The sequence below is a fragment of the Nerophis lumbriciformis genome, linkage group LG14, assembly GCF_033978685.3.
Source record: "Nerophis lumbriciformis linkage group LG14, RoL_Nlum_v2.1, whole genome shotgun sequence".
NCBI lineage: Eukaryota > Metazoa > Chordata > Actinopteri > Syngnathiformes > Syngnathidae > Nerophis > Nerophis lumbriciformis.
This window is the reverse complement of record NC_084561.2, coordinates 33,189,773-33,217,115: the sequence shown is the minus strand read 5'-3', so window position 1 is coordinate 33,217,115 and position 27,343 is coordinate 33,189,773. Positions and strand designations below refer to the sequence as shown.

Genomic DNA, 27,343 nt, shown 5'->3' with positions numbered 1-27,343 from the left:
ACCGCCACAATCAGACAATCCGATACCCCATACTCTCTGAGCACTCCCCACAGGACTTCCCGAGGGACACGGTCGAATAACTTCTCCAAGTCCACAATAGTGTTGTATTGTTTATGTATATATTTACCTTTTTTTTTTTATTGTGAGCCATGTAGGCTTTGTGAACCACGACAACCTGTTGCTCAAATTAAATTGCCCCTTAAGGTGATAATAAAGTTGTTTCAATTGAATTTGAATTGAGATGTTACATGATGTTGGTGGTGTACAACCTGTTGTGCTAATAAAAACGGTAACAAAAAAGGAATTTTTTCATATCTTTATTTACTCACCAATTTCAAATAGTACTGATAAGAGTAACGATGAATACCGGTATCAATAAGGAATAACGATATTGGTATCGGTATGGATACAGTCTCGAGGATATACATCCCTAATCCAAATACCGGTAGGTTCATTAGGTCTTCAAATAATTATGCAGTTTGTTATTTTTATAGCTAGACCTGTGTGGTTATTTCCATACCTGATGGTTTCAGCTACAACTGTTGCCTTCCTGAGAGGTTGTCAAGGCAACAGTTGTAGCCGCAAACCGTCAGGTACGAAAATAAACACACAGGTCTGGCTATAAGAATGACAGATTGCGATATACATCCCTATTAACAGCACTCATGACCCACAGAGCATCTGATTGTTGGTGGGGAATTGTTGATATGAAGCAGACAGAATTACAAACTGTGAATGCTGAGGTGTTATTTCCTCTGCAGCACTATGTCATCATTTCACTTCTGTGGACTTCAGGACAGCGATGATAAAAATGCTGAAAACGCTTCCCCTTAAACACTAAGGAATAGATCTGTTTTTGTTTGTCCTGGGCATGACGTTAAAATGCATCCGGCAGTGGAGGCTCCTCTATGGGGTCTTGGGGCACTAAGAGGTTAACCCCTTTGTTACCCCAGGTGGCCCTTGGCAAAGGCCTAGTACCTGACTGCCCCTTAGCCAGGGATACGGTGAAGACCTCAACGGCGGAGCAGGCGGAAGACGGTAGATTTAAGAACTACCACAACGGCTGCGATGGCGGGAGAAGGCTGCAGCAGAAAAGGGTCCCCAGTCGTCTTGGACTCCATGCCACTGGACCCTGACCCGATTCTGTCAAGGATTGTGTGGTGACTGTCTGTGCACCCGTCTCCCTATGTAAAACAAAGTCACGCACAGGCATCCTCCATAAAGGGATACATCCCTACCAGGAGGATCGTCATACTCGTTCGAGTGACCGCCGATGATGATGAGATCTGTTTCTTTGAATAATTTTCCAATTTTCGGCGGACCAGTGCAAGTGAAAACAAAATAAAAAATGTTAAAAGTCTACTAATTGTAAAATAGCTTAATTACTGCTGTCCTGGTTGTTGAATGGTCAAAGGAAAACTATTTTTGGGGATGAATTTGCTCATCATCCATACTATGTGAGACAAGAACACACAGTGTTTCCCTTTTTTGAAGTTAAGTAAATCCTATTTACATAGCGCTTTTCTCTAGTGACCCATTATCTAAAGTTACATTGTTTTTTTTGTTTTTTGTTTTTTCTAGCATGCACACATCGCACTGTATGGAATGGCCTCAATCTCGTTACCTTGCGTAATGACAATAAAGCTGATTCTGATTCTGATTCTGATTCTAAAACAATGCGGGGACTGGGAGCAGGTGGGTGAAGTGTCTTGCCCAAGGACACAGGGGCTGTGACTAGGATGGCAGAAGCGGGGATCAAACCTAGAACCCTCAAGTTGCTGGCACACAAAAAACGGCTAGCACGAAGCGAGTGACAATGCAGGTCATGGGGATTCATTTCTAATCATGGTAGACTTTGTGAGAGCCAACAATCACTTACTTGGCACAAATGATGATCCAGAACCTTATCTTTTTTAGCTTGAGTATATACTGTAGGATGAGTGTGGAGGGAGATGTGGCCAGCGCTGCCTGCCGGAGCAAAGGCAACCGCCTCTGTCCATGGTGCTGAGGACAGAGCACCATCAGAGGACTGGCAGTGCTGACGGCGAGACACAGCTGGCAGGTGATTAGATTTCACAGGTGGTACGTGTTAATCTAATCATCTGTTGTCTTTAACAGTAAACGGCCGGGAGCAGGAGGGGAGAGAGGATACGGACGTGACTGAAAAGTCACGTTCTGCCGGAGAAAATAATTTGATAATATCTATGTACATTAAAACTTTGTTCAACTTCGCACGCCTGGCTCCTGTGAAGTGTATGTCAGTGGTACCGCTAGGAAGCGACCTCTACAATGAGCTACACGTTTTTTAAGCTGTGTGCTAAGCAGATCCCTTTTTAGCTGGTAGCGTGAGGAATTTTGAAGTTTCAAACTTTTTCAAACTCATTAAGGGGATTTAGCAGCAACACCAGTAGCTACTAGCATACATATGAGCTCTCGATAGTAGTCGGGGACACTGTGAGCAAGACACTGTGTCACTATGGCAGTAAAGTAGTTCCTCGGAGATAGCTCCGACAACAACAATGTTGCTATAGCTTGGTTAATATGCAGGCCACATCATGTACATTTTTAAAATGTTTTTTAGAGGGATTTATGAACAAAATAGTAAACTCCCTTTACATGCATTGTTAGTCGTCTCATGCTAGCATATTTTTTTTACTATCGAGAACGCACAGAAAAGGGAGGATGTGTGTTTTTGTCTCATATTGGGATTGTGGATGATAGGCAAAATGTTAAAAGTGTAGTTTTCCTTTAAATTAAATTGAAACAACACTTAGATCTTAATTGTTAACCAAAATGAACATAAAAAATTCAAAAGCTTGATGCAATGACCTCTTCATCATGGTGATTATTTCAGTGTGTTAATTATTGTTTCCCTCTTCCAGAAAGTCCTCCACCAGTTTGTTGAATTCCTCAGCGAACCTCAGATGGAGATTGTGTTTTCCGTTTGGCATCAGGTGTAATCTAAATTTGGGACATAATTTTAATAACACTGAAAAACATAGTTATGAATTAGTTTGTATGTGAGTAAAAAAGTTAATTTGATCCCATACCAACCAGCAAGCATTCTGACCCCCACAGGAAAATGCTCCTAATATCAATGTGTTATGTGGATAAAAGACACACCCTAAAACTAACCCTAAAATCCTTAACCCAGGGGTCCTTTAACCTTTTGAATATATATACATGTGTATGCATATATATATATATATATATATATATATATATATATATATGTATATACACATGGCCAAAAGTTTTGACACACCTTTTCATTCAATGCGTTTTCTTTACTTTAATGACTATTTACATTGTAGATTGTCACTGAAGGCATCAAAACTATGAATGAACACATGTGGAGTTATGTACTTAACAATAAAAGGTGAAATCACTGAAAACATGTTTTATATTCTAGTTTCTTCAAAATAGCCACCCTTTGCTCTGATTACTGCTTTGCACACTCTTGGCATTCTCTTAATGAGCTTCAAGAGGTAATCTGAAATGGTTTTCACTTCACAGGAGTGTGTTGATTAGTGGGATGTCTTGCTTTATCAATGGGGTTGGTTGGCCCCATCAGTTGTGTTGTGAATGAGAAGATGTGTCCAAACGTTTGGCTTGTACTGTATACACATTTACATATTATATATAAACGTATGCAAATATATGTATCTATATATGTACAAAACCCAAAACCCGTTGTGGAATTCGTAATGAAAAACAGAATACAATTATTTGCAAATCCTTTTCAGCTTATATTCAATTGAATAGACTGCAAAGAAAATATATTTAATGTTTGAACTGAGAAACATTTTTTTTTTGTTGCAAATAATCATTATCTTAGAATTTAATGGCAGCAACACGTTGCAAAAACGTTGGCCCAGGGCATTTTTACCACTGTCTTACATGGCCTTTCCTTTTAACAACACCCAGTAAACGTTTGGGAACTGAGGAGACACATTTTTTAAGCTTCTCAGGTGGAATTCTTTCCCATTCTTGCTTGATGTACAGCTTAAGTCAGACCTGGGCATTCTGCGTCCCAGTCCGGCCCGCGTGAGGCCAATCATAAATTACAAAATAAATTCAAAAAAGTATCTATGTCGAGTGTGCAATACAACGGTGTTGCTTTTGTTTTGAAAAGCGTTATTTGTATTACTTCCGTGTGGACGTATGCGCGTGCGTGATTGTGAGTGAATGTGAACAGCTGCAATCACAAATTACAAAATAAAGTTGAAAAATCATCAATGTCGTGCGCGCAATACAACTGTGTTGCTTTTATTTTGAAAAGTGTTATTTATGGACGTATGTCTGTGTGTAACCTGTGAGTGAAGGTGCACAGCGACAAGTGATGCACGGTTACTTCCGAGACGCTAAAAAGAGAAAAGTTGGCATGTTTTTAACAAGACATGGACTGCCAAGCAACGTTCCCTCTAAGGTGCGCGCCTGCGCAATTGCGCACTGCTCAACCGTCCTCCGCGCACAGCAAATATATGCCGCGCACCAAATCGAATCCCATCTGAATTCTAAACAAAATAAACACATTTATTCTGTGTAATTTTGCAATGCAACTCTGAGTGAGAGTGACAACAAGCGGCCCTAACGGTGTTCGTCAACACCGTTCAATTGAACACCGTTCAATTATTGTAACGTCTATCGAGATGCTTCGAGGCCAGGAATTATATCGATCACTTTATTGAGCAAAACTGTTTATATTCAGCCATAACCACACCAAAAACATGAGTAAAACACTTCTATCTCGAAAAACTAGTCATTTTCTGCCGTATAAACCAGGCCAAAAGCAACTTGTCATCTGTCACCAACACGCATACCACTAAGCCACTGGTGCGTTTATGGCCACACAAAAAGTCGGACAACTCAAACACCACACAAAGTTACACTATGACTCCTCAGTCATACGTGTGCTTATTTTATTGTCATTTATTATTAATGTTAATTTATTTATATTAATCATGGAATGCTGATACGAGAGAAAGTTACAGGAATGCACACTTCATCCTATGCTTACATTTCATTGTGCAACATGAGGATGTTTAAGGGGAACTAAATGTGATCTCTGAAAGGGGTACAAATTATTTCCAAAGCAGTGCTTTTGATATAAAGTTAAGTTAGGTTAAATGAAAGTATTATTATTATTATTATTTATCTTACGGTATATATCAAAAATAATATTGAGCAAAATTTAATTGAAATTTTGTCGATGTGGCCCTCCAGTAGTGCTCGGGTTGCTCATGCGGCCCCTGGTAAAAATTAATTGCCTATCCCTGGCTTAAGTTGTTCAACAGTCTCCGTTGTGGTATTTTAGGCTTCATATTGCGACACACATTTTCAATGGGAGACAGGTCGGGACTACAGGCAGGCCAGTCTAGTACCCGCACTCTTTTACTATGAAGCCACGCTGTTGTAACACGTGGCTTGGCATTGTCTTGCAGAAATAAGCAGGGGCGTCCATGATAACGTTGCTTGGATGGCAACATATGTTGCTCCAAAACCTGTATGTACCTTTCAGCATTAATGGTGCCTTCACAGATGTGTAAGTTACCCATGCCTTGGGCACTAATACACCCCCATACCATCACAGATGCTGGCTTTTGAACTTTGCGCCTATAACAATCCGAATGGTTATTTTCTTCTTTGTTACGGAGAACACAACATCCACAGTTTCCAAAAACAATTTGAAATGTGGACTCGTGAAACCACAGAACACTTTTCCACTTGGCATCAGTCCATCTTTGATGAGCTGGGGCACAGCGAAGCCGCTGGCGTTTCTGGGTGTTGTTGATAAATGGCTTTGGCTTTGCATAGTAGAGTTTTAACTTGCACTTACAGATCAACTGTAGTTCCTGACAGTGGTTTTCTGAAGTGTTCCTGAGCTCATGTAGCGATATCCTTTACACACTGATGTCGCTTTTTGATGCAGTACCGCCTGAGAGATCGAAGGTAATGGGCTTTGCCGCTTATGTGCAGTGATTTCTCCAGATTCTCTGAACCTTTGGTGATATTTTGGACCGTGGATCTTGAAATCACAAATCTCTAAATTGCTTGCAATGGCTCATTGAGAAATGTTCTTAAACTGTTGGACAATTTGCTAACGCATTTGTTAACAAAGTGTTGACCCTCGCCCCATCCTTGTTTGTGAATGACTGAGCATTTTATGGAAGCTGCTTTTATACCCAATCATGGCACCCACCTGCTCCCAATTAGCCAGTTCACCTGTGGGATGTTCCAAATAAGTGTTTGATGAGCATTCCTCAACTTTCTCAGTCTTTTTGCCACTTGTGCCAGCTTTTTTGGAACATGTTGCAGGCATCAAATTCCAAATGAGCTAATATTTGCCAAAAATAACCAAGTTTACCAGCTCGAACGTTAAGTATCTTGTCTTTGCAGTCTATTTAATTGAATATAGGTTGAAAAGGATTTGTAAAAAAATTGATTCTGTTTTTATTTACGATTTACACAACGTGCCAACTTCACTGGTTTTGGGTTTTGTACATTGGCTAGGTGAAACAGAGTCATGTGGCCGTGCATGCTAAAACAAGTCTCTCTAAACGAACCGAATGAATGTGTCTTTTCAAGTAGTAATCAATAAATTATAAATACTTATAGTGATGATTATAACTATAATGTTTGTTTCAGTGTTCTGCATACAGTCGTACTGCCCAGAGGATCAGATGGAAGTGCAGAAGATTTTCATGGAGATGAAAATCTCCATGAAAATGTCTAATGTACAGTAAAAGTAACATTTTTTCTTGACAAAAATATTCAAGTAAAAGTAAAACAACATTAAAATTACTCTGAAAAGTACAATTTAAAAGTTACTTCAGTAAATGTAACGTGTTACCACCCACCACTGCAAGGAGATCACTATTGGTGCGAAAATTTAAAATGAAGGAAATACAAAATAACAGTCAAATGCCCTGCTGACTCTGGAGCTTTTTCCAAGATTTCACTTCATGGAGTATTTCGGGTTTAGTGTTTCCCCCACCAAATTAGGGTGTGAACTTTTTTACATATTTTCTCTGGCTGTTACAATAAACAATAATGGACTGTTCACAGCTTTATAATGGGGCATACTTGCAAAATCAGCAGGGAATCAAATACTCCTTTCCCCCACTATTTCACATTGCCTCACCTTGATCCCTGGATATGTTTGAGAAGGAAGTGTGGGTGGAAGCTGGGGACTATTGGATCTTTTTCTCCATGAATGATCAGTGTCGGACATCTGATCAGAGGAAGAAGTTCAATGCAGATGTTCCCTAAAAGGAAGACATTTTAAACAAAATAAAATGACCTGATCATGCGATTCATACATTTCCATCCCCCCAAAAATCTATTTCAAAACATTCATATATGTGCGTATCATAGCTTGGGAATATAATAAAATACGATGGTGTATTAATCAGCATTCTAGTTCTCAAAATACTTTGGTTTCTTTGGCTCAGCAACCACATCTCTCACTGCTCACAAGCATTTTCTGAAGAAATGTAGATTTCTAGCTTTGTTTTATTGTATTAACTGTATCCTCTCAGCATCCATTGCACCGGTCACTTCCCAACCTTCTAAGGTTTCTCGTTGTTCCCATTGGGTTGAGTGTTTTCTTGCCCTGATGTGGGATCTGATGATGTCATTGTGGCTTGTGCAGCCCTTTGAGATATTTGTAATCAAGAGCTATATAAATAAACTTTGATTGATTGATTGACTGATTTAATTATGAAGGAATATATTGATAATTAAATGACATGCTACCATATAATACACATAGTTTAATGAATATATAGATATTTTAAGCATTTGATCGGTACGCTGACAATTATATAGTATACCTGTGGGATAACTAGTATAACAATAAATATTCTTGTTTGCTAGCTTGTTTACCTGAGAAATAGTTAACTCTTAGGTCTTATATACAGTATAGTTACTATACTGTATATAAGATCTACTATACCATAGTACAGGGGTGTCAAACTAATTTTCATTGAGGGCCACATCGCAGGAATGGCTGCTTTCAGAGGGCCGTTTTTTTTAAATGAATTTACATTATGCATGCGGGTAATAACCTGTGATTAATCATGATTAATCAAAATGCATATGCATTTTATTATTCGATTTTTTTTAATGTAAAACTTGCTTTAAACTCATAAATAAAGGTGACGCGCAGATATTTAACTATAGTTTTCCAATACAGTATATAATAATATAATTGGCATGATCAGATAATATTAAAGTTTAAAATATGCATTTTTTTCTGTCAAAATTGAAAGAACGAATGCATTTAGTAAAAAAAATCAAATAAGTATTTTATTGAAACCCATTTTTTCCAGGCTTTCGTGGGCCACATAGAATGATGTGGCGGGCCTGAACTGGCCCCCGTGCCTTGAGTTTGACACCTGTGCCATAGTAGGTCGAATGTACAGTGCATCAGGAAAGCGTATCACAGCGCTCCACTTTTTCCACATTTTGTTATGTTACAGCCTTATTCCACAAAGGGATAGATTACTTTTTTGTCCTCAAAATTCTACAGACAATACTCCATCATGACAGTGTGAAAAGTTTTTGCTTAATTTAATTTTGAAAATGTGTTAAAAATAAATGGGAGACTAGTCAGGATTAGGGATGTATACCGTATACCGGTATTTCTTGGTCATATATATATATATATATATATATATATAGATATATACAAAACCCAAAACCAGTGAAGTTGGCACGTTGTGTAATTTGTAAAAAAAAAAAACAGAATATAATGATTTGCAAATCCTTTTCAACTTATATTCAATTGAATAGACTGCAAAGACAAGATATTTAATGTTCGAAATGAGGAACTAAAAATGTTTTTGCAAATAATCATTTACTTAAAATTTAATGGCAGCAACACATTGCAAAAAAGTTGGCACAGGGGCATTTTTACCACCTTGTTACATGGCCTTTCCTTTTAACAACACTTAGTAAACGTTTGGGAACTGAGGAGACCAATTTTTGAAGCTTTTCACGTGGAATTCTTTTTCATTCTTGCTTGATGTACAACTTAAGTTGTTCAATAGTTCGGGGTCTCCGTTGTGGTATTTTACGCTTCATAATGCGCCACACATTTCCCATGGGAGAAAAGTCTGGACTACAGGCAGGCCAGTCTAGTACCTGCACTCTTTTACTATGAAGCCACGCTGTTGTAACACGTGCAAATGTGGCTTGGCATTGTCTTGCTGAAATAAGCAGGGGCGTCCATGAAAAAAACGTTGCTTGGATGGATATGTTGCTCCAAAACCTGTATGTACCTTTCAGCGATAATGGTGCCTTCACAGATGTGTAAGTTACCCATGCCTTGGGCACTAATACACCCCCATACCATCACAGATGCTGGCTTTTGAACTGCGCATATAACAGTCTGGATGGTTCTTTTCCTCTTTGGTCCGGAGGATACGACGTCCACAGTTTCCAAAAACAATTTGACTCGTCAGACCACTGAACACTTTTCCACTTTGCATCAGTCCATCTTATACGAGCTCGGGCCCAGCGAAGTGTTTCTGGGTGTTGTTGATAAATGGCTTTGGCTTTGCATAATAGGGTTTTAACTTGCAGTTACAGATGTAGCAACAAACTGTAGTTACTGACAGTGGTTTTCTGAAGTGTTCCTGAGCCCATGTGGTGATATCCTTTACACACTGATGTTGCTTTTTGATGCAGTGCCGCCTGAGAGATTGAAGGTCATGGGCATTGCTGCTTACGTGCTGTGATTTCTCCAGATTCTCTGAATCTTTTGACGATATTACGGACCGTAGATGGTGTAATCCCTAAATTCCTTGCAATGGCTCGTTGAGAAATGTTGTTCTTAAACTGTTCGGCAATTTGCCCACGCATTTGTTCACAAAGTGGTGACCCTCGCCTCATCCTTGTTTGTGAATGACTGAGCGTTTCATGGAAGCTGCTTTTATACCCAGTCATGGCAATTAGCTTGTTCATCTGTGGGATGTTCCAAACAAGTGTTTGATGGGCATTCCTCTGTGTCCTCAGTCTTTTTTGCCACTTGTGCCAGCTTTTTTGAAAGGTGTTGCAGGCATCAAATTCCAAATGAGCAAATATTTGCAAAAAATAACAAAGTTTACCAGTTTGAACGTTAAGTATCTTGGCTTTGCAGTGTATTCAATTGAATATATGTTGAAAAGGATTTGCAAATCATTGTATTCTGTTTTTATTTACGAATTACACAATGTGCCAACTTCACTGGTTTTGGGTTTTGTATTTAGATTAGGGCTGCAGCTAACGATTATTTTTCTATCGATTAATCTATAGATTATTTTTTTCGATTAATCGGTTAATCTATAGATTATTTTTTCGATTAATCTATAGATTATTTTTCCTTTTACCGATTATTTTTTTTATTTAAAATTAAGATGAAAAAAATAAATTTAGGCCAGTTTTTTCAAAAGGCATGGCTTTTATTTCCAAAAAAAAAAAGTATGGCCACTCAGTCAACATTGAAAACATGGCAAAACATTCTGTAACACTGTAAACATTTGTGCCAATCTAAATATTCTGGAGCACTGTAAACATTAAGTATTGCTTTTAAAATGTGCAAAATAAACATCCAGTCCAACACAGTACACTATAACCAATTCTACTCATTCCAGTGAGTGACTAACAGTTGTAATGAAGAAAGGTTAGCATGTCTACATGCTCTGGGGTGAGGCTGGTTCTTTTCTTGTTTACAATATTCCCAGCAGCTGAAAATAGGCGCTCAGAAGGGGTCGATGTGGCTGGAACTGAGAGGTAAGACCGAGCCAGCATTGCCAGATTTGGAAACCTTGCCTGATGTTCTTTCCACCATTTTAATGGGTTTTCATCCTTGGAAATGGGGGATTCTCCAAAATAAGACACTAACTCGTTTCTGACCATTTCAGCATCATTACTGTCATTGTTGTCTTCCTCATTGTTGCTGAGTTCATCTGAATCTGAGCCAAGAAGTGTGTCTAGTAAAGATACAGGCCGCCTGTCAGCATCTGGTCTTTCCACTTGCATTGCTGTGCCCTGTTGAGCGTGTGTCTCCTTTTCCCTTCTTTTCTCCTCCAGAACTATTGCATGCAGCTTGTATTGAACTTTTAAACACTCATCTGCAGTCAGGAATTTCAGCTTCCTGAATCGTGGGTCAAGTGCAGCTGCTAATATGCACACATTTGGTCCATCATCTTTGAATGTGGTCTCGGCTTCCCACCTGGATGTTATCTCACGTGCAGCAGTGACCTGGAAACACTTGATTGATGCATTTTCAAAAGCAGTTTGTGTAGCCTTCCGAAGCCCTTTGACCAGCAGAGGGACAGCGGAAACTGTTACATAAGATTCTCCACTCAGGTACACAGTTGCACATTCAAAAGGTTTCAGAACTTGTTCAAGTTCTTCAAGCAAGCTCCACTGGTCAGCCTTAAGATCCAGAAAATGCTTCCCTCTTTGAGTGACCTCCGGATCTGACAGAGTTGCTGTTATTGGCCACCTCTGCTCAAGCAGGCGACTAATCATGTAAAAGGAACTGTTCCATCTCACAGACACATCTTGTATGAGGCTGTGGTCTGGAGAACCCATTTGTTTTTGCTTAACCTTTAGTTTTGTACTGGATAGCTCACTTTTTCTGAAGTGCTCGACCAAACTTCTTGCTGCTCCTGAAGCTCTGCTGATGTGGTTGTCCTTTAGAGCATGGTTAACTACAAGCTGTAGAGTATGGCCAACACATCTGGGGGATGAAACACCATGTCTTTCCTCAAGAACTCTTAAAGCTGCAACAACATTTGCAGCATTGTCATGTACAATGACTTGTACTAGTTTTATGTTTATTTCAAACTTATTGACAACATCCTCAATCCAAGAGGCAATGTTTTCTGCAGTGTGCTTTTCATTGAGGGGCATTGTTGTCAAGTTAATTGAGGTAAGCTCCCACTCATCATTAACAAAGTGAATGGTGACACCAAGGTAAGCTTCAGTGGCCATACTTGTCCATGCATCAGTTGTGAGTGTCAGTTTTCCTTTCACATTTTTCAGGATTGCTTTGACTTCATTCATTTTCTTTGTGTATTTTTGCTCCATAAGCTTAGTGAAGTGGGTTCTTGATGGTAGTGTGTAGCCAGAGTGAAACCGTTTGATCATTTTTTGAAACCCTTCCCCTTCTACCATATTTAATGGCCTCATGTCTATGACCATCATTTCCAGGACACCATCAGTCAGGTCAGCGGCCACTTGGGGTGTGCATTCAGTCCCATGCCTTTTTTTGGAAAACAATCCTGGACACTGCTTTGTCGTTTGCTGCAACATAAGAGACAACAATTAATTTTCATTTTAAATATACCCAAATACAGCTTACTTTAATACAAAAGGTTAATTAAACTACACACATTATCTTGTTAAATTGGTTTAATAACACAACAATGATAGTATGATTAAAGTGAAGTTAATTGTTCGTTTGTACATAGTATATGTAACTGTTAATGTTGTAAAAGGTATTTGCACAACTTATTAACGTTAGCGTTAAAGATAGTATATGTAACTGTTAATGTTGTAAAAGGTATTTGCACAACTTATTAACGTTAGCGTTAAAGATAGTATATGTAACTGTTAATGTTGTAAAAGGTATTTGTACAACTTATTAACGTTAGTGTTAAAGAGGAGCGCGTCTTTGTAAACACTGAACAGGCACGCCAAACGCGCCTCTCAGAGCGAAACGGTGCTTTAGTTTATGAATTTACAACGCAGATACAAATGACACATTCATGTTTTTTTGTAATGATGACAACGTATACTCACGCGGATGATTGACTCGTTGATGGTGATGGGAAGAACGCTGTCGGATGTTTTCTTTTTAGATGCTCGTTCATAGCCGTTGTGCTGCTGTGATACGCCATTTCCGCTCGACACAGTGTGCATAAAACAACATTATTAGGCCGTTTATTAAAATACTCCCACACTTTTGACGACTTTTGGCGTGTTTTTTTCCCCTCGCTCGCATCGTTTGCTCTGCGCTCCGCCATAACAGTGGTGTGACGTAAATATGCGACGCGCCGACGCACAAAAATGACGTCGACGTATTTACGTAACCGATGACGTCGACTACGTCGACGCGTCGTTTCAGCCTTAATTTAGATACATATAAGTGTATGTTGGTGAACCTCGCTCCCTAAGGCTGATGGACTTAAGGTTGCAAGACTTAAGGTTACAAATGTTTTTTATTTTTTACACACACATTTATAAATATATACCGGTATATATATATATACATATATATAAAATGTATACAGTGTGTGTGTTTCTATATGTCTTTCCAGGATCACCCTGATCATCCTGCTTTTACTCGCTTATGGTTGACAACACAAAATCAGTACCTTCTGGTCTCTGTGCAAACTGGGAGATTGCATCCAGACAGGCCACCCATGTTTTAGCAAACAATTCTGCACCATATACCTCCTCCATGGGCTGCTTCATCTTTGCGCTCCATCTGGACACATCACGGACCACTTGGCGGTCGCACAGAGCCACAAGCAAGCGCATGCAAGACAATTACGTGACAAAACATGCCTGTTAATACACTAATCTACACGAGTTGAAGAGGGAAATGTAAAGAGAAATCACCATTGTAAATGTCAAGGTCATGTTGTGATACGAAAGCATTAGATCCCCATACGACCATCTTGTTGATTAACATGGGGTTCATGGCAGCAGCTATTAGGGCTGTAATTCCTCCATCACTCCACCCCAGCAGAGAGAACTTGACAAACCCCAAAGTCTAAAATGAAAATACTATGCATTAGTGAGATACACTGATATGAAATACATTAGCAGTATCTGCGCTAGTGGTTTACTTCTACATGAAATTGTATGAAATGCTCTTTCCAATCACAATGTATTTTACCTTCATTAAATCCACTGCGTCCCTTGCATCCCTTTCAAAGAAGTCTGTTGGGAAGTCTCTGTCCGGGGGTCGTGATCGTCCATAACCCCGAGGATCCCAGCCCACAACAGTAAAGAGCTCCTTGTTCAAAGACTTAAGCTGGGGTTGAAAATCTGTCTTAGTGCTTCCTGTTGCAAAAAAAAATATATAATGATGATAAGACAGACCCTATTTACTGTACTCCTATGTGTTGACCCCGCCATATATTGTATTGTGGTATGTACCCAGAGCACCAGGAAGTAACAGCACAGCGTGTTTCCCTGTGCCTGTCTTCTCATAGTAAAGATCCACTCCATTAACATGCTGCCAGCCAGAGGTCAGTGAAGAGCTGCAAAAAAAAAACAGATGTCTTACGTTACACTGTTGGCGCTAACACACTTTATGTGTATTTTTACGCATTGAAATCAGAAAGGACGCACAGATTTTTTTTTTTTTACCGACCCTGCCTTCTCTGGGTCAAAACTTTGGTTTACTTGCTTTTTATCGATTATCGCTTTTCGCCTGTGTTTTGTTTATATTTGCCGAGTCAAAGTTCTGTCCCCGTTTATTGCCTTTTTATTGGTCGATTTCAAAGTAATGAACTTTCCGGTACAAAATCTTAAATTTTGATTTGCCGAAAGTTTTATCAATCACAAATACTGCATTTCCGGTATTAGGACTCCCGCGTATTATTGTTTTCGTCATGGCGAGCAATAAATCTGGCTTCAGGAGCCACTTTTCAGCAAATGGCTCACTTATTAAGATGGAAAGATGTTTTGCACGCCATGTAAACAGGCTAATAAAAAGAACACCTTTACGACCGGGTGCATTGATTTTCAAAGATCCAGCCTCAACAGGCACCAAGAAACATCATGTTACACCTTTCCTGCTTGTCGGCTCCTAGACCGTGGTCGAGGAGTGCAGGGGAGACATTCCGTCCAGGGCCGATGTATTGCCGAGGGTAACACCCTCCACTTTACCCGGCAGTGGGTCCCTACAGTTCCGCTTTTTGGTCGGAATGTTGAGGCCGTCGATTTGTTACAACTCTTTATTTATGTTTTCCACAAAGCCAACCGGATGTCCACCATGCTAGTAACACTCCTGAACATACTAGCGCTCCCTCTCCTAACTTGCCCACTCACTTACACACGTCCCTCACCCCACATATTGCCATTTTTAAAGGGGAACACAGTTTATGGCCATCACAAAGCCAGAGATTAAATGCTTGAGGCATTGAGTGCTACTGAATCAAATGACATTTAAACTAACTTGCAAAATTCTAAATTTGTTGGCATTATTTGCCCTGAAAGTGTAGATGTGGTAGTTTTTTTTTTTTTTTTTTTTTTATTTTTTTTTTTTTTTGTCCTGTCCAGCTTCTCAGGCAAATCATATAGCTGATGTAGATGCCCATGTCGGCTGTTCAGATTTACTTTACAAAAGAGAAGTGTAGGATACTTCTCTTGTTGCCTTATTTGTATTTGACTTTATTAAATGTATTTATATTATCATTTAGTGCAGCCGGGCCGGAGCAGGAGGGGATAGAAAGAGAAAAAAAAAGAAGACAGAGGGGGAAATTGTGGGGACAAGAGGGGGATTAGACAGAGAGACAAAAACAACAACAGCAAACAACAACAACAACAACAATAGAGCAACATCAGCAAATATGACATGTACAAATATGATGGTAAAAGTAATAGCAAATAAGCAGATGTGGTAGTTTTTAACTGACTGATGATCTACATATAGGTGAGAATAATCAATTCAATTTGCATGTGCATGTATGCCCTGGCACTCGATTATCATATTTTCATGACCGAAGCAAAACACTTTTTTACACTTTTATACTGAAAGAAATACACCTACAACTTATTAAATTAAAATATAGAAAAAACTACCGGCAGCGGTAAAGTTTAGATCCATATTATAATTGAATAAATTTACACATGCATAAAAATGTGTTTTCCTTTGTATTATTTTTTCAATGAATAAGTAAAGTTTATGACAACCTTTTTCCAAAACACAATATAGAATGTGAGATACAACAGGATAATGCATACATTTATCATTGGTTTTCAAAACGGTTACAAAAAATGTGGGACCCCAAAAATTTACTGTGGGACCCCATTTTGAAAATTCCTAGCGCCAACACTGTGTTGCTATGAAATGATTTTAGTATTGTTTAATATATATATATATATTTATATATACACACAGTACAGGCCAAAAGTTTGGACACCCTTCTCATTTAAATGTGTTTGCTTTATTTTCCTGACTATTTACATTGTAGATTGAAGGCATGACACCTGTGAAGTGAAAACCATTTCAGGTGACTACCTCTTGAAGCTCATCGAGAGAATGCCAAGAGTGTGCGAAGCAGTAATCAGAGCAAATTGTGGCTATTTTGAAGAAACTACAATATAAAACATGTTTTGCAGTTATTTCGCCTGTTTTTGTTAAGTACATAACTCCACAGGTGTTCATTCATAGTTTTTATGTCTTCAGTGACAACCTACAATGTAAATAGTCATGAAAATAAAGAAAATGCATTGAATGAGAAGGTGTCTACAAACTTTTGGCCTGTCCTGTATTAGGGGTGTGCATCGCTACCTTAAACACCAATCTGATATGAATTTAGATATATGGGTTACGATTCACTAACAATGTATTTTAATACATTACAAGTCAATGCGACTCGATGCGATACAATTCGACACAGATTGAATCTTTGCATGGTGAAAAAAATGTAATGTATCATGCATCGTGTCAGAACAATGTTATTGTGTTTAATTCTTAAATACACACAGACAAAACAGGCGGTTCCCCTATTATGTATGAGCAAATTGTAGTACTAAAACTTCAGTGCATTGCAACATATACATTTTAGGAAAAGAAGATGTAAACAAAACACTTTTGGAAAAGCTACCAGGCAGCAACAATAAAATACAGAGAAAAGCAAGCTGCGCATCAAGCAGAGGTTTTATAACACCACAGTAACATAGAGCGATATACAATTACCGTAGGTGCCTCAATGTTTTTTTATTTTTATTATTTGACTGGGACAGTACAATTAAACATTGCTACCCATAGGTAACCGATGTCAAAGTAAATAGGACTTCTAGCCACAGGCTAATTTGCAACCCTTGTCCCTGGTTAGGCTTTTAAAGAAAAGTTGAGAAAAGTGAAAAACACAGTGCAAAATAAAAATACATTAAAAATAATTGGCCCCATTTGTCTATAGTACATCCAGTTCTAGTGCTCCTAATTCTGATTTTCCTTAAGCCATTTTTTCAGTTTTGTGGAGAAAAGTTTAATGTCCGACTGTGACTTTAACTTTTCACATTGTCTTGTAAACAGACAATATTTTTGGAATATTAGATGGAATTTTCCATTTAATATACCAACAATATTGTCTGATTATGAGACAATGTGAAGAGTACATGAATAAGAAAACATAATGAACTTTTTTGTGTGATTTAAACTCCAATGGCAAAGAGTTCCACAGATGTGAGGCCTTCACTGAAAACGCAGACTGACCCAGAGTCGTCTGGCACCTTTTCGCTCTAAAGCAGGGGTCACAAACATGCGGCCCGCGGGCGCATGTTAAAAGCCATATTACATACAGATAGTGTGTCATATATAAATTGAATTAAGATGACTTAAAGGAAACTAAATGACCTCAAATATACCTACAGATGAGGCATAATGATGCAATATGTACATATAGCTAGCCTAAATAGCATGTTAGCATCGATTAGCTTGCAGTCATGCAGTGACCAAATATGTCTGATTAGCACTCCACACAAGTCAATAACATCAACAAAACTCACCTTTGAGTAAGCATGCACAACGTTAAAAGTCTGGTGGACAAAATGAGACCGAAAAAGAAGTGGCATAAAACACGTCCTAGAAAGTCGGAGAAAGTTATACATGTAAACAAACTACGGTGAGTTCAAGGACCGCCAAAATTAGTAGGACAAAACGGTGCTCGCCAAATACTCGAATCAGTGAAGCATGTTTAATATAAACAGTGTGCTTTATAACAATTAGGGAGGTTTGTGTCATGTTTGTCCTCCTACAGAAACCCTATTAAAACAAAAACAAAATTTTCCCCCTCATCTTTTTCCAATTTTCATTAATGTTGTGTCGTTCGCGAACGATTCGTTCGAACGAACGAATCTTTTGAGTGAACGTACTGAACCGAATCAATTCATGAACTGATTCGTTCCTTTCTCAGTTGAGTTGAGCTCCGCCGCGACCATGCCGGTATGAGTGGAACTGGCGCATTCTGTGACTCACTGAACCCTCGACATCGGCGAACGATGCAGCCAGCTACTCATCATGGGGGCGGGGGAGGGACTGAGCGAACGATTCGTTCACCGCAGATTAACGACATGAATCACTCAGTGAACGACAGAATCAGGACTCGCGAACCTACTGACACAGAGAACTGACTGTGTCGCGGAGGAGGACGTCACATTGAGGCTCTCGTTCAGTCACTGTGCGCGTCGTTCATTGGGTGCTGAGGGCTTGTGTCGTTCGCGAACTGACACACACCGAGATCTGCCGCTGGGGAAGCTGTTACTGACTGACTCATGATTCGCCGACCTGCACACAGAACTGCTGTTGCAGAAGTGATTCAGGTTCACGTACTGAACTGTGCTGACTGTGTCACTCACTGCCTGGTGTACTGCATGCACAGAGCTGTGTAGGGACTCGCTTTCACCCTATTTGCTGCTTCTCCCGCGAATGTCTGCACTGTACTGTACTACGCACGCCCCCCCCCCCTTTTTTTTTTTGAACGACTCAATTTAAGGAACTGATTCTGGTGGTTCAGTACAGTCAAAAGAACCGCCTCCCTTCATTTTATTTTATTTATCTCCTTCATTGATGTGCATCTTTGATCGAAAGACAATTATACCTCAATTATTCAATTATACATTTACACACCAATGCCTGAAAAGGAGCAGGATGAAGAAAAATCTTATATTTTTCTGCCCCCTTCAACATAACACGTAGTCTTACATAATGATATCATATAAACCAACAATTACATCCAAATATAACGAAAACAAACAAAAAAACACACAAAAAAAACACAAGAAGTGCAAAACTTCATGATGTAGAAACCGAACACAAAAAACAAAAGTAATATACACCTCACGGGATGATACAAAACAAATACAAAACCAGGCAAAAAATAAGTAAAATAATAAATATAAAGCAAAATGTAAACACTTATGGCTGTCCATATGATCTTATTGTTCTGTCTTTATATATTTTCAATTGGAATATATTTGTACAATATTTTATCTCATTGTAAAGAGAATTCCATAGTTCAACCCCCACCACTGATATGCACATTTGTTTTAAAGTTGTCCTTGAATACTGATGTTGGAAATGACCTTTTCTTCTATGCTCTTCATTCTCAGAAGTGATGACAAACATTTTTTGTAAATTTGCTGATAATGTTTTACTTTTAGCCTTAAACATGACACATAATGTCTGTAACTTTACTAGCTCCTGTAATTTCAATAAACCAGAATTAATAAATAATATGTTAGTGTGTTCTAAGTAATCTACTTTATGAATAATCCCTATAGCTCTTTTCTGTAGTTGATACAGAGAAAGTTGCGGTGCACAAGGAATACAATTTGAAACGTCATTATACAACTAGACATGCTGAGGAGTATGCAAAATACCAGGGAGATGAGAGAGTGAACCGGGTTGCAAATTTTAAAACCAGTCTACTGAGGCAACAAGATTTCGTCAAGAAAGCAAGCGAAAAGAACGATGCAGCAGTCAAAGCTAGCTACATGGTGAGTGAGATGGATGCTAGGGCGGGAAAGCCATTCAAAGAAGGTGAATTCATTAAAAATGTCATGTTAGATTTTTTTTAAGAAATCTTTTCTTGCGGCCCAGCCTCACCCAGGTTCTGCATCAAGTGGCCCCCAGGTAAATTGAGTTTGAGACCCCTGCTCTAGAGCTCCCACCGACTGCAGCCCGAGTCCGCACACCTTCACTACTGTATCTTTGTATTTCTTTACACATCACATCAGGGGCTAATCCATTAAGACACTTAAAAATAGCTTTTAAAAATTAGAAATGTATTAAATTATCAAAACACATCCTGTTATATTTTTGGGTAATGTGGCAGTGATGATGCTTCATTGTTTTTTGGTCAACTGTCTTTAGTGTTTGTTTATATAATGACAACAGAGGCATATGGGTAAAAACCTTTGCATGCATGTAAACTTGTGCGAGCTTGAACAGATAAACAAGGTCTAATAAGCCTGAAACAATTTTTATTTCTTGTTATGGTCTTAGTCATTTTTATAATATGGCCATCAAATTTTAGCTTAGGGTCCAAAATACCACCCAAAAATTTAAATTCCTATACCTGCTCTATTTTATTTTGATTAATGTTGACCTGAATTTCATTTAATGATTGTTTCTTCAAAAAGAAACACACTGAGACTGTTTGGTTATCATTTAGGGTTAAACAGTTATTTTGAAGTCATTTTGATACTTCAGCTAACTGTCTGTTTAATAACTCTGAAGCCTGTTAAGTGAAGTAAATGATCGTATCAACTGCTTACATTTGGCAGATGGTATTTTTACAAATATTGGGGAGGTCATTTATATATATACTGAAAGGCAGCGGGCCCAAAATAGATCCTTGTAGCACACCCAAATCATCATTTATTACGTCTGATTTTACACCATTCATTTGAACACATTGTTGTCGCAATTCAAAATATGATTTCAACCAATTTACGGGTTGTTTTGATGAATTAAATTGTTTTTATTTTGTCATCAAAACTCTGTGATTTACAGTGTTGAAAGCTTTTTTAACCTAAAAATACTGCTCCAACATATTTACCCTTGTCCAAACTACATTTGACCATTTCGATGAAGTGCCACACAGCCATTTCAGTAGAATGTTTGGGCCGGAATTAAATTTGTTTAGGATTTAGTAAATGATTTTCTTCTAAATGGGTCATCAATTGTTCAGCCAACAGCTTCTCAAGTCTGGTGGCAGTAGATGATCGACCAATTGGTTGATAATTGCATGCCTCATCTACTGCACTAGACTTAAAAATTGGTGTCACAACAGCTGTTTTAAAACTTTATGGGAATTCACCATTTTTAATGGATAGATTTACTAAGTGTAATATGGGTTTTGATAATAGTGTAGCATGCTTTTTTTTATTAAAGAGGTTTCTATATGAAATATATATTTTGCTTTTGAATTGTTCAGATAGCTAATACAAACCTCAAACCAGTGAAGTTGGCATGTTGTGTAAATCGTAAATAAAAACAGAATACATTGATTTGCAAATCCTTTTCAACCTATATTCAATTGAATACACTGCAAAGACAAGATATTTACCGTTCGAACTGGAAAACTTTGTTATTTTTTGCAAATATTAGCTCATTTAAAATTTGATGCTTAAAACATGTTTAAAAAAAGCTGGCACAAGTGGCAAAACAGACTGAGAAAGTTGAGGAATGCTCATCAAACACTTAATTGGAACCTTGAACAGGTGAACAGGCTAATTGGGAACAGAACCATTCGGACTGTTCTTGGCGCAAAGTTGAAAAGCCAGCATCTGTGATGGTATGAGGGTGTATTAGTGCCCAAGGCATGGGTAACTTACACATCTGTGAAGGCATCATTAATGCTGAAAGGTACATACAGGTTTGGAGAAACATATGTTGCTATCCAAGCAACGTATTTTTCATGGACGCCCCTGCTTATTTCAGCAAGACAATGCCAAGCCACATGTTACAACAGCGTGGCTTCGTATTAAAAGAGTGCAGGTACTAGACTGGCCTGCCTGTAGTCCAGACCTGTCTCCCATTGAAAATGTGTGGCGCATTATGAAGCGCAAAATATGACAATGTAGACCCCGGACTGTTGAACAACTTAAGGTGTACATCAAGCAAGAATGGGAAAGAATTCCACATGAATAATCTCAAAAATAGGTCTCCTCGGTTCCCAAACGTTTACTGACTGTTGTTAAAAGGAAAGGCCATATAATACAGTGGTAAAAATGCCCCTGGCCAACTTTTTTGCAATGTGTTGCTGCCATTACATTCTAAGTTAATGGTTATTTGCAAAAAAAAATTAAGTTTCTCAGTTCGTACATTAAATATCTTGTCTTTGCAGTCTATTCAATTGAATATAAGTTAAAAAGGATTTGCAAATCATTGTATTCTGTTTTTATTTACAAATTACACAATGTGCCAACTTCACTGGTTTTGGGTTTTGTAATTTCATGTATCTTAATAATAATAATAATAATAATAATGGATTAGATTTATATAGCGCTTTTCTAGACACTCTAAGCGCTTCACAAAAAAATGAGAACCTATTATCTTGTTTTGATAAGCCAGTCTAATGAGAAAAGATGAAGGTGAATTGCATGGTAGCGGTCTTGGGATAGAACTGGCTGCAAGTTAACTAAACAGCAGCTTTAGTGTAGAAACTCAAATACTTATCAAAGTGTCATTCTGCTTACTGTGCAGCTCTGTCTTTATCTTTAGCACAATGAACAGTGTAGTAGATGCTGTGATTACCTCGCAAAGTTGTGGCTAAGTTGTGGCTGGAAGTCTTTCAAATCAATGTCCTTGTCTTGCTCTGCTAGCATAGCTTAGCATCCCTAGGTCATTCATCGCCCGCTTGAGTGTCTCCATGCCTTCACAACAGGTGGGTGCTCAGATTAGTCATGCAGCCGCGACTTTATCGCTGCTTTCCAAACATTACAGATGTCGATACTTTTATCTAACCAACTATTCTTTTTAAAATATCCAAATGTTCACAACACTTTAGATTTAAGATTTGGGGGTGCATTGTTTGGAAACTCCTTGGGTGCTGTCTGCCATTGTGCTCTGTTGTTGTCAGTCGCAAACGAGAATGTTATTCTCCTATTACGTCATCACAGAATTTGCGCAAGATTACAGCGGCCCTATTTTGTAGCAAAGCTCCAATCAACTGATTTATGACTTTCCAACCAGACATGGACCTATCAATACTAGATAAAGATCGATCCAGAGGCTCGCCAAACAATGTACTCATATCTCTAAAGTTAAAATCTGTTTTCGATTTGTACCGATTAATATTTACAACCCTAATATACAGTATATATATATTGTATATATATATATATATACATACATACATACATACATACATATGTATGTATGTATGTATATATATATATATATATATATACATATGTATGTATGTATGTATGTATATATATATATATATATATATATATATATATATATATATATATATATATATATATATATATATATATATATATATATATATACACAGTACAGTATATATACACATGCACACACATCACAGGCCCCAAGACACAGTGTTGACTGTAAAGATTCCCCTGTGTACTTGCTATACATTTCAACCAAGTAGTAGTACTTTTACTTCAGTACGATATTTCAGTGATGTCCCTACCCGAACGGTACCCGAAGATCCGATCTGTCCACGAAGCCTACGTCACTTCTGCCAACTTGTTTTACGGCAGTTACCGCCGTCACAGTAACTACGTTTTTTTTCTTTTCTAATCTTTATTTTTAATAACAATGTCATACAATATATTTCATACAAAACAAACGTTATTTCAAAATACAGTATTTATTTTAAAACCGTACGGCTCCGTGCAGAAACCTAAACGATGTGTTAAGCAGCCTTGAATGGGAAATAAATAAAACAAATTTCTACATTATTTACGCCAAATACATCTATACTGACATATTTTTTGTCAGGCCGCAGATATAGTATTTTCAGGACAGAACACTCAGAAGATAATACAAATAATACCAGAAGAAATGAACACATTAAAGTGATTGCTTGACAAAAACAGACTATCCTTGAATTTCAGTAAAACTAAGATAAGGTTATTCCGTAACAGCAGAAGAGAAAGTTGAACACAAACACAAGTACAAGGAGTAGACATTGTAAGAGTAAAATAAACCACATTTTGGGGGTAATAATAGATGATAGTAGATCAATAAAGTTTGTCTAAGTCTAAAAGAGAGAACACACAAAAGCTAATACAAATAATAACAGAAGACATTAACAAATTAAAAAGATGGTTTGACAAAAACAGACTCTGAATCTAAGTAAGACTAAAATAATGCTGTTTGGTAACAGTAGAAGGGAAAGTCAAACACAAATACAAATAGACGGAGTAGATATTCAAAGGTTAAAAGAAAACACATTTTTGGGTGTACTAATAGATGATGAATTGAACTGGAAATCTCATATAAAAATATACAACATAAAGTAACAAGAAACTCGTCAATAATGAATAAAGCAAAATATGTTCTGGAACAAAAATCACTTCATATTCTCTACTGCTCACTAGTGTTACCATATATGAATTATTATGCAGAAATATAGGGAAACAACTACAAATGTGAGCTTTATTAACTAACGGTGTTACAAAAAAGATCAATTTGAATAATACATACTGTTGGATATAGAGAACATATAAACCCTTTTTTTATTGAATCAAAAATATTGAAATTCAACGATTTGGTGCATTTGCAAACAGCTAAAATGATGTATAAAGCAATATAACCTGCTACCCAAGAATGTACAACATTTTTTCTCAACAAATGAGGAGAAATATAACCTTAGAGGAAAATCTAATTAATAACATTTGTATACTCGTACAACACTTAAAACCTTTAGCATATCCGTATGTGGAATTAAATTATGGAATGCATTAACTAAATAAGTCAAACAAAGCACCAATATGATTCAGTTTAAGAGACTGTTCAAACTACAAGTGTTCACAAAGTACACAGAACAAGAACTATGATGAACATCTGGAACCTTTTTTTTTTTTTAGATAAAGATTATTTTTGTATTTAATATTTGTTTACTTACTATGGTATATTATTAATTTCTTATTTATTCACTGTTCTGTTACAGAGAACAAGGAAACGGGATAAAATTGCTATGATAAGAAAAGGAGTAGGATTAAATAAGATCAGCTTCTTCCTACTCCTTTTCGGACATGCTGTAATGAAACAACTGGAAATATGTGATGCATCACATTGTATCTATGCATGTTCCAAATAAAATTAAAAGCACAGGCATAGCATGTACAGTGTTTACAAACAGCCACCACAGTTGACATGCTTCAGACAATCACATAATTTCTCCAAAGCTAAAGGAGATTTTGGCAAAATTAGGGTAATTAGTCATTTTTTTTTGTCGTTCTGTGCATTGATTTTTACATTTATTGCGCCGTCAGGAGCCTGCTTGTCACCAAACACTGCATGAATGCAGCAGCAGACTGTATTAAATAAGGTCGCAAAATTATACTTTCACAAAATTAAAGCATGTTTTATTGTAAGTTTATAAACTGGAGTATGTTTGGAACTATACTTAATCCAAAACATTTGTATGCTCGTACAACACTTACCGTAAAACCTTTAGTATATCAAGTATGTGGAATTAAATTATGGAACGGATTAACCAAAGAAATCAAACAAAGCACCGATATGATTCAGTTTAAGAGACGGTTCAAACTACAAATGTTCACAAAGTACACAGAACAAGAATTATGATGAACATCTTGAACCCTTTTTTTCTCCCTTTTTTATTGAGACAAAGATTATTTATGTATTTTATATGTGTATGCTTACAATTGTATATTATTTATTCACTATTTATTTGTCCACTGTTCTGTTACAGAGAACAAAGAAACTGGATAACATTGCTATGGTATGAAAATGGGTAGGATTTAAAATGAGCTCTGCTTCTTCCTACCCCTTTTCGGACGTGCTATAATGAAACATCTGGAATTGTGTGAAGCATTACATTGTATTGTAATAAACTGAAACTGAACTGAACTGTAAAAATATATATACATAATATTTTGGTTTATTTCGTCAGGAAAACTAACCTCAAAACGACAGCAGTTGCACATGTCCTTGGTAGAAAAAATGGCGCCTGTTCTTTAGTCAGTGGCACCCCCTGGCGTCATTCACTGCAATGGCAGAAGAGTCAATGTGGTTGAACATTTAAGTCCACCCTTTGTTTATATTTATATAGTTGTCCGAGGTAAACTATTATTTTATACAAAACAATAATAAAGCATTCAAATATCACAGCACTTGACGTCGCACTAGATCTGTCGTAAAATATTGCAAGTCCAGGAACGAAGTGACGTATGTTTTGCGCTTGCGCGGACCGATCGGGTCTTTCGGTACCGATCGGGTAGTGACACTCGTTTCACCTCCGCGACTAAGCGAACGAGTAAACAGATTGAAAACCGGATCCAGTAGAACTCTCGGGAGTTTTGGAACGACTCGCTCATGAGTCGCGCATCTCGAAGGAACATGCAACGAGCAATTGGACCTCATTAACGACACAAATGTGTTCATAAAACAAGGTAAGGGTATTTCAGCGGATACATTTTTCAGTAGAAGATGAGCACGTTACCAGTAGGACTGCATCGCTGTCGTCGTTCTCTGAATGTTAAACAGGCTCCCTGCCCGCAAGAACGTCGCCATTGGCGCGGGAAGTGGTAAACAAAGTCCACACTCCTGCCGTGTTGTACTACGGACCTTCGCTGTTTTAAAGTGAAAGTACACAAACAAACGGACACACCCCCAATGTGCTGGTAAAATCAGTTACATGAGATTTATTTCTTGTCTTTTTTAAATAACAACGAAGCATTTTTAAATGGCCATAAGAGTTTTTTGGTCGATTGAAACTTTTATTAGTAGATTGCACAGTATACACTAGTACAGAGTCATACTTGCCAACCCTCCCGAATTTTCCGTGAGACTTCCGAAATTCAGCGCCTCTCCCGAAAACCTCCCGGGACAAATATTCTCCCGAAAAACTCCCGATTGTCAGCCGGAGGGAAGCCACGCCCCCTCCAGCTCCATGCGGACCTGAGTGAGGACAGCTTTTTTTCATGACGGGAGGACAACAGGGTGACAAGAACTAAATAATCCAGACTAGAGATAATTTATATTATTATGTTTATTTTACCTAAAAATAAATATATTTATTAATTAAAAATAAATAAATGTTTACTATATTTGGCTAAAAACATCAAAATGAATTGTATTTTTATTTGTATTTTTTCCTGATTCTTTATTACATCCAGCCATAGAATTATACATTAAAATAAACATATTTGAAATAATTGATTTTAAATTATCATAATAATTCATTTAAAATGACCATATTTAATTATTAAAATAATTGCTTGTTTATCAACAACTTTAGCATTTTATTCATTACATTTTGAAACTCTCAGAAGCCAAGTTATGTTATATTCCTTAATATTTATTTATGCAAGTTTTAAGTATCAATTATCTAAACACAGTTTTGTTTGCATATTTTCAGGATGTATATATATATATATA

At 37.6% G+C, this 27,343-nt stretch overlaps 2 protein-coding genes across 4 annotated transcripts in view; one reads left to right on the top strand and one right to left on the bottom strand.

The window, feature by feature from the left end:
• The window catches only part of LOC133616858 (dual specificity protein phosphatase 22-B-like), a 57,486-nt gene that overhangs the window by 3,983 nt on the left and 26,160 nt on the right, over nucleotides 1–27,343 (top strand). For 2 of the 3 annotated variants that reach the window (XM_072914699.1, XM_072914697.1), the window contains exon 1: nucleotides 26,146–26,355. The exons of the other annotated variant lie outside the window; for it this stretch is intronic. The gene's annotated coding sequence lies outside the window, so the exon portion shown is untranslated. Of the gene's footprint in view, nucleotides 1–26,145; nucleotides 26,356–27,343 lie in introns of those variants that run through there. 3 annotated transcript variants of the gene reach the window in all.
• LOC133616405 (valacyclovir hydrolase-like) lies at nucleotides 302–26,548 on the bottom strand. The gene is made up of 7 exons (XM_061975605.2): nucleotides 26,406–26,548; nucleotides 14,161–14,264; nucleotides 13,898–14,064; nucleotides 13,618–13,771; nucleotides 13,371–13,502; nucleotides 7,145–7,268; nucleotides 302–2,961 (listed from the first exon to the last, which is right to left on the bottom strand). The coding sequence occupies exons 1-7, from the start codon at nucleotides 26,474–26,476 to the stop codon at nucleotides 2,859–2,861; spliced, it is 855 nt and encodes a 284-aa protein (XP_061831589.2). The 5' UTR covers nucleotides 26,477–26,548; the 3' UTR covers nucleotides 302–2,858.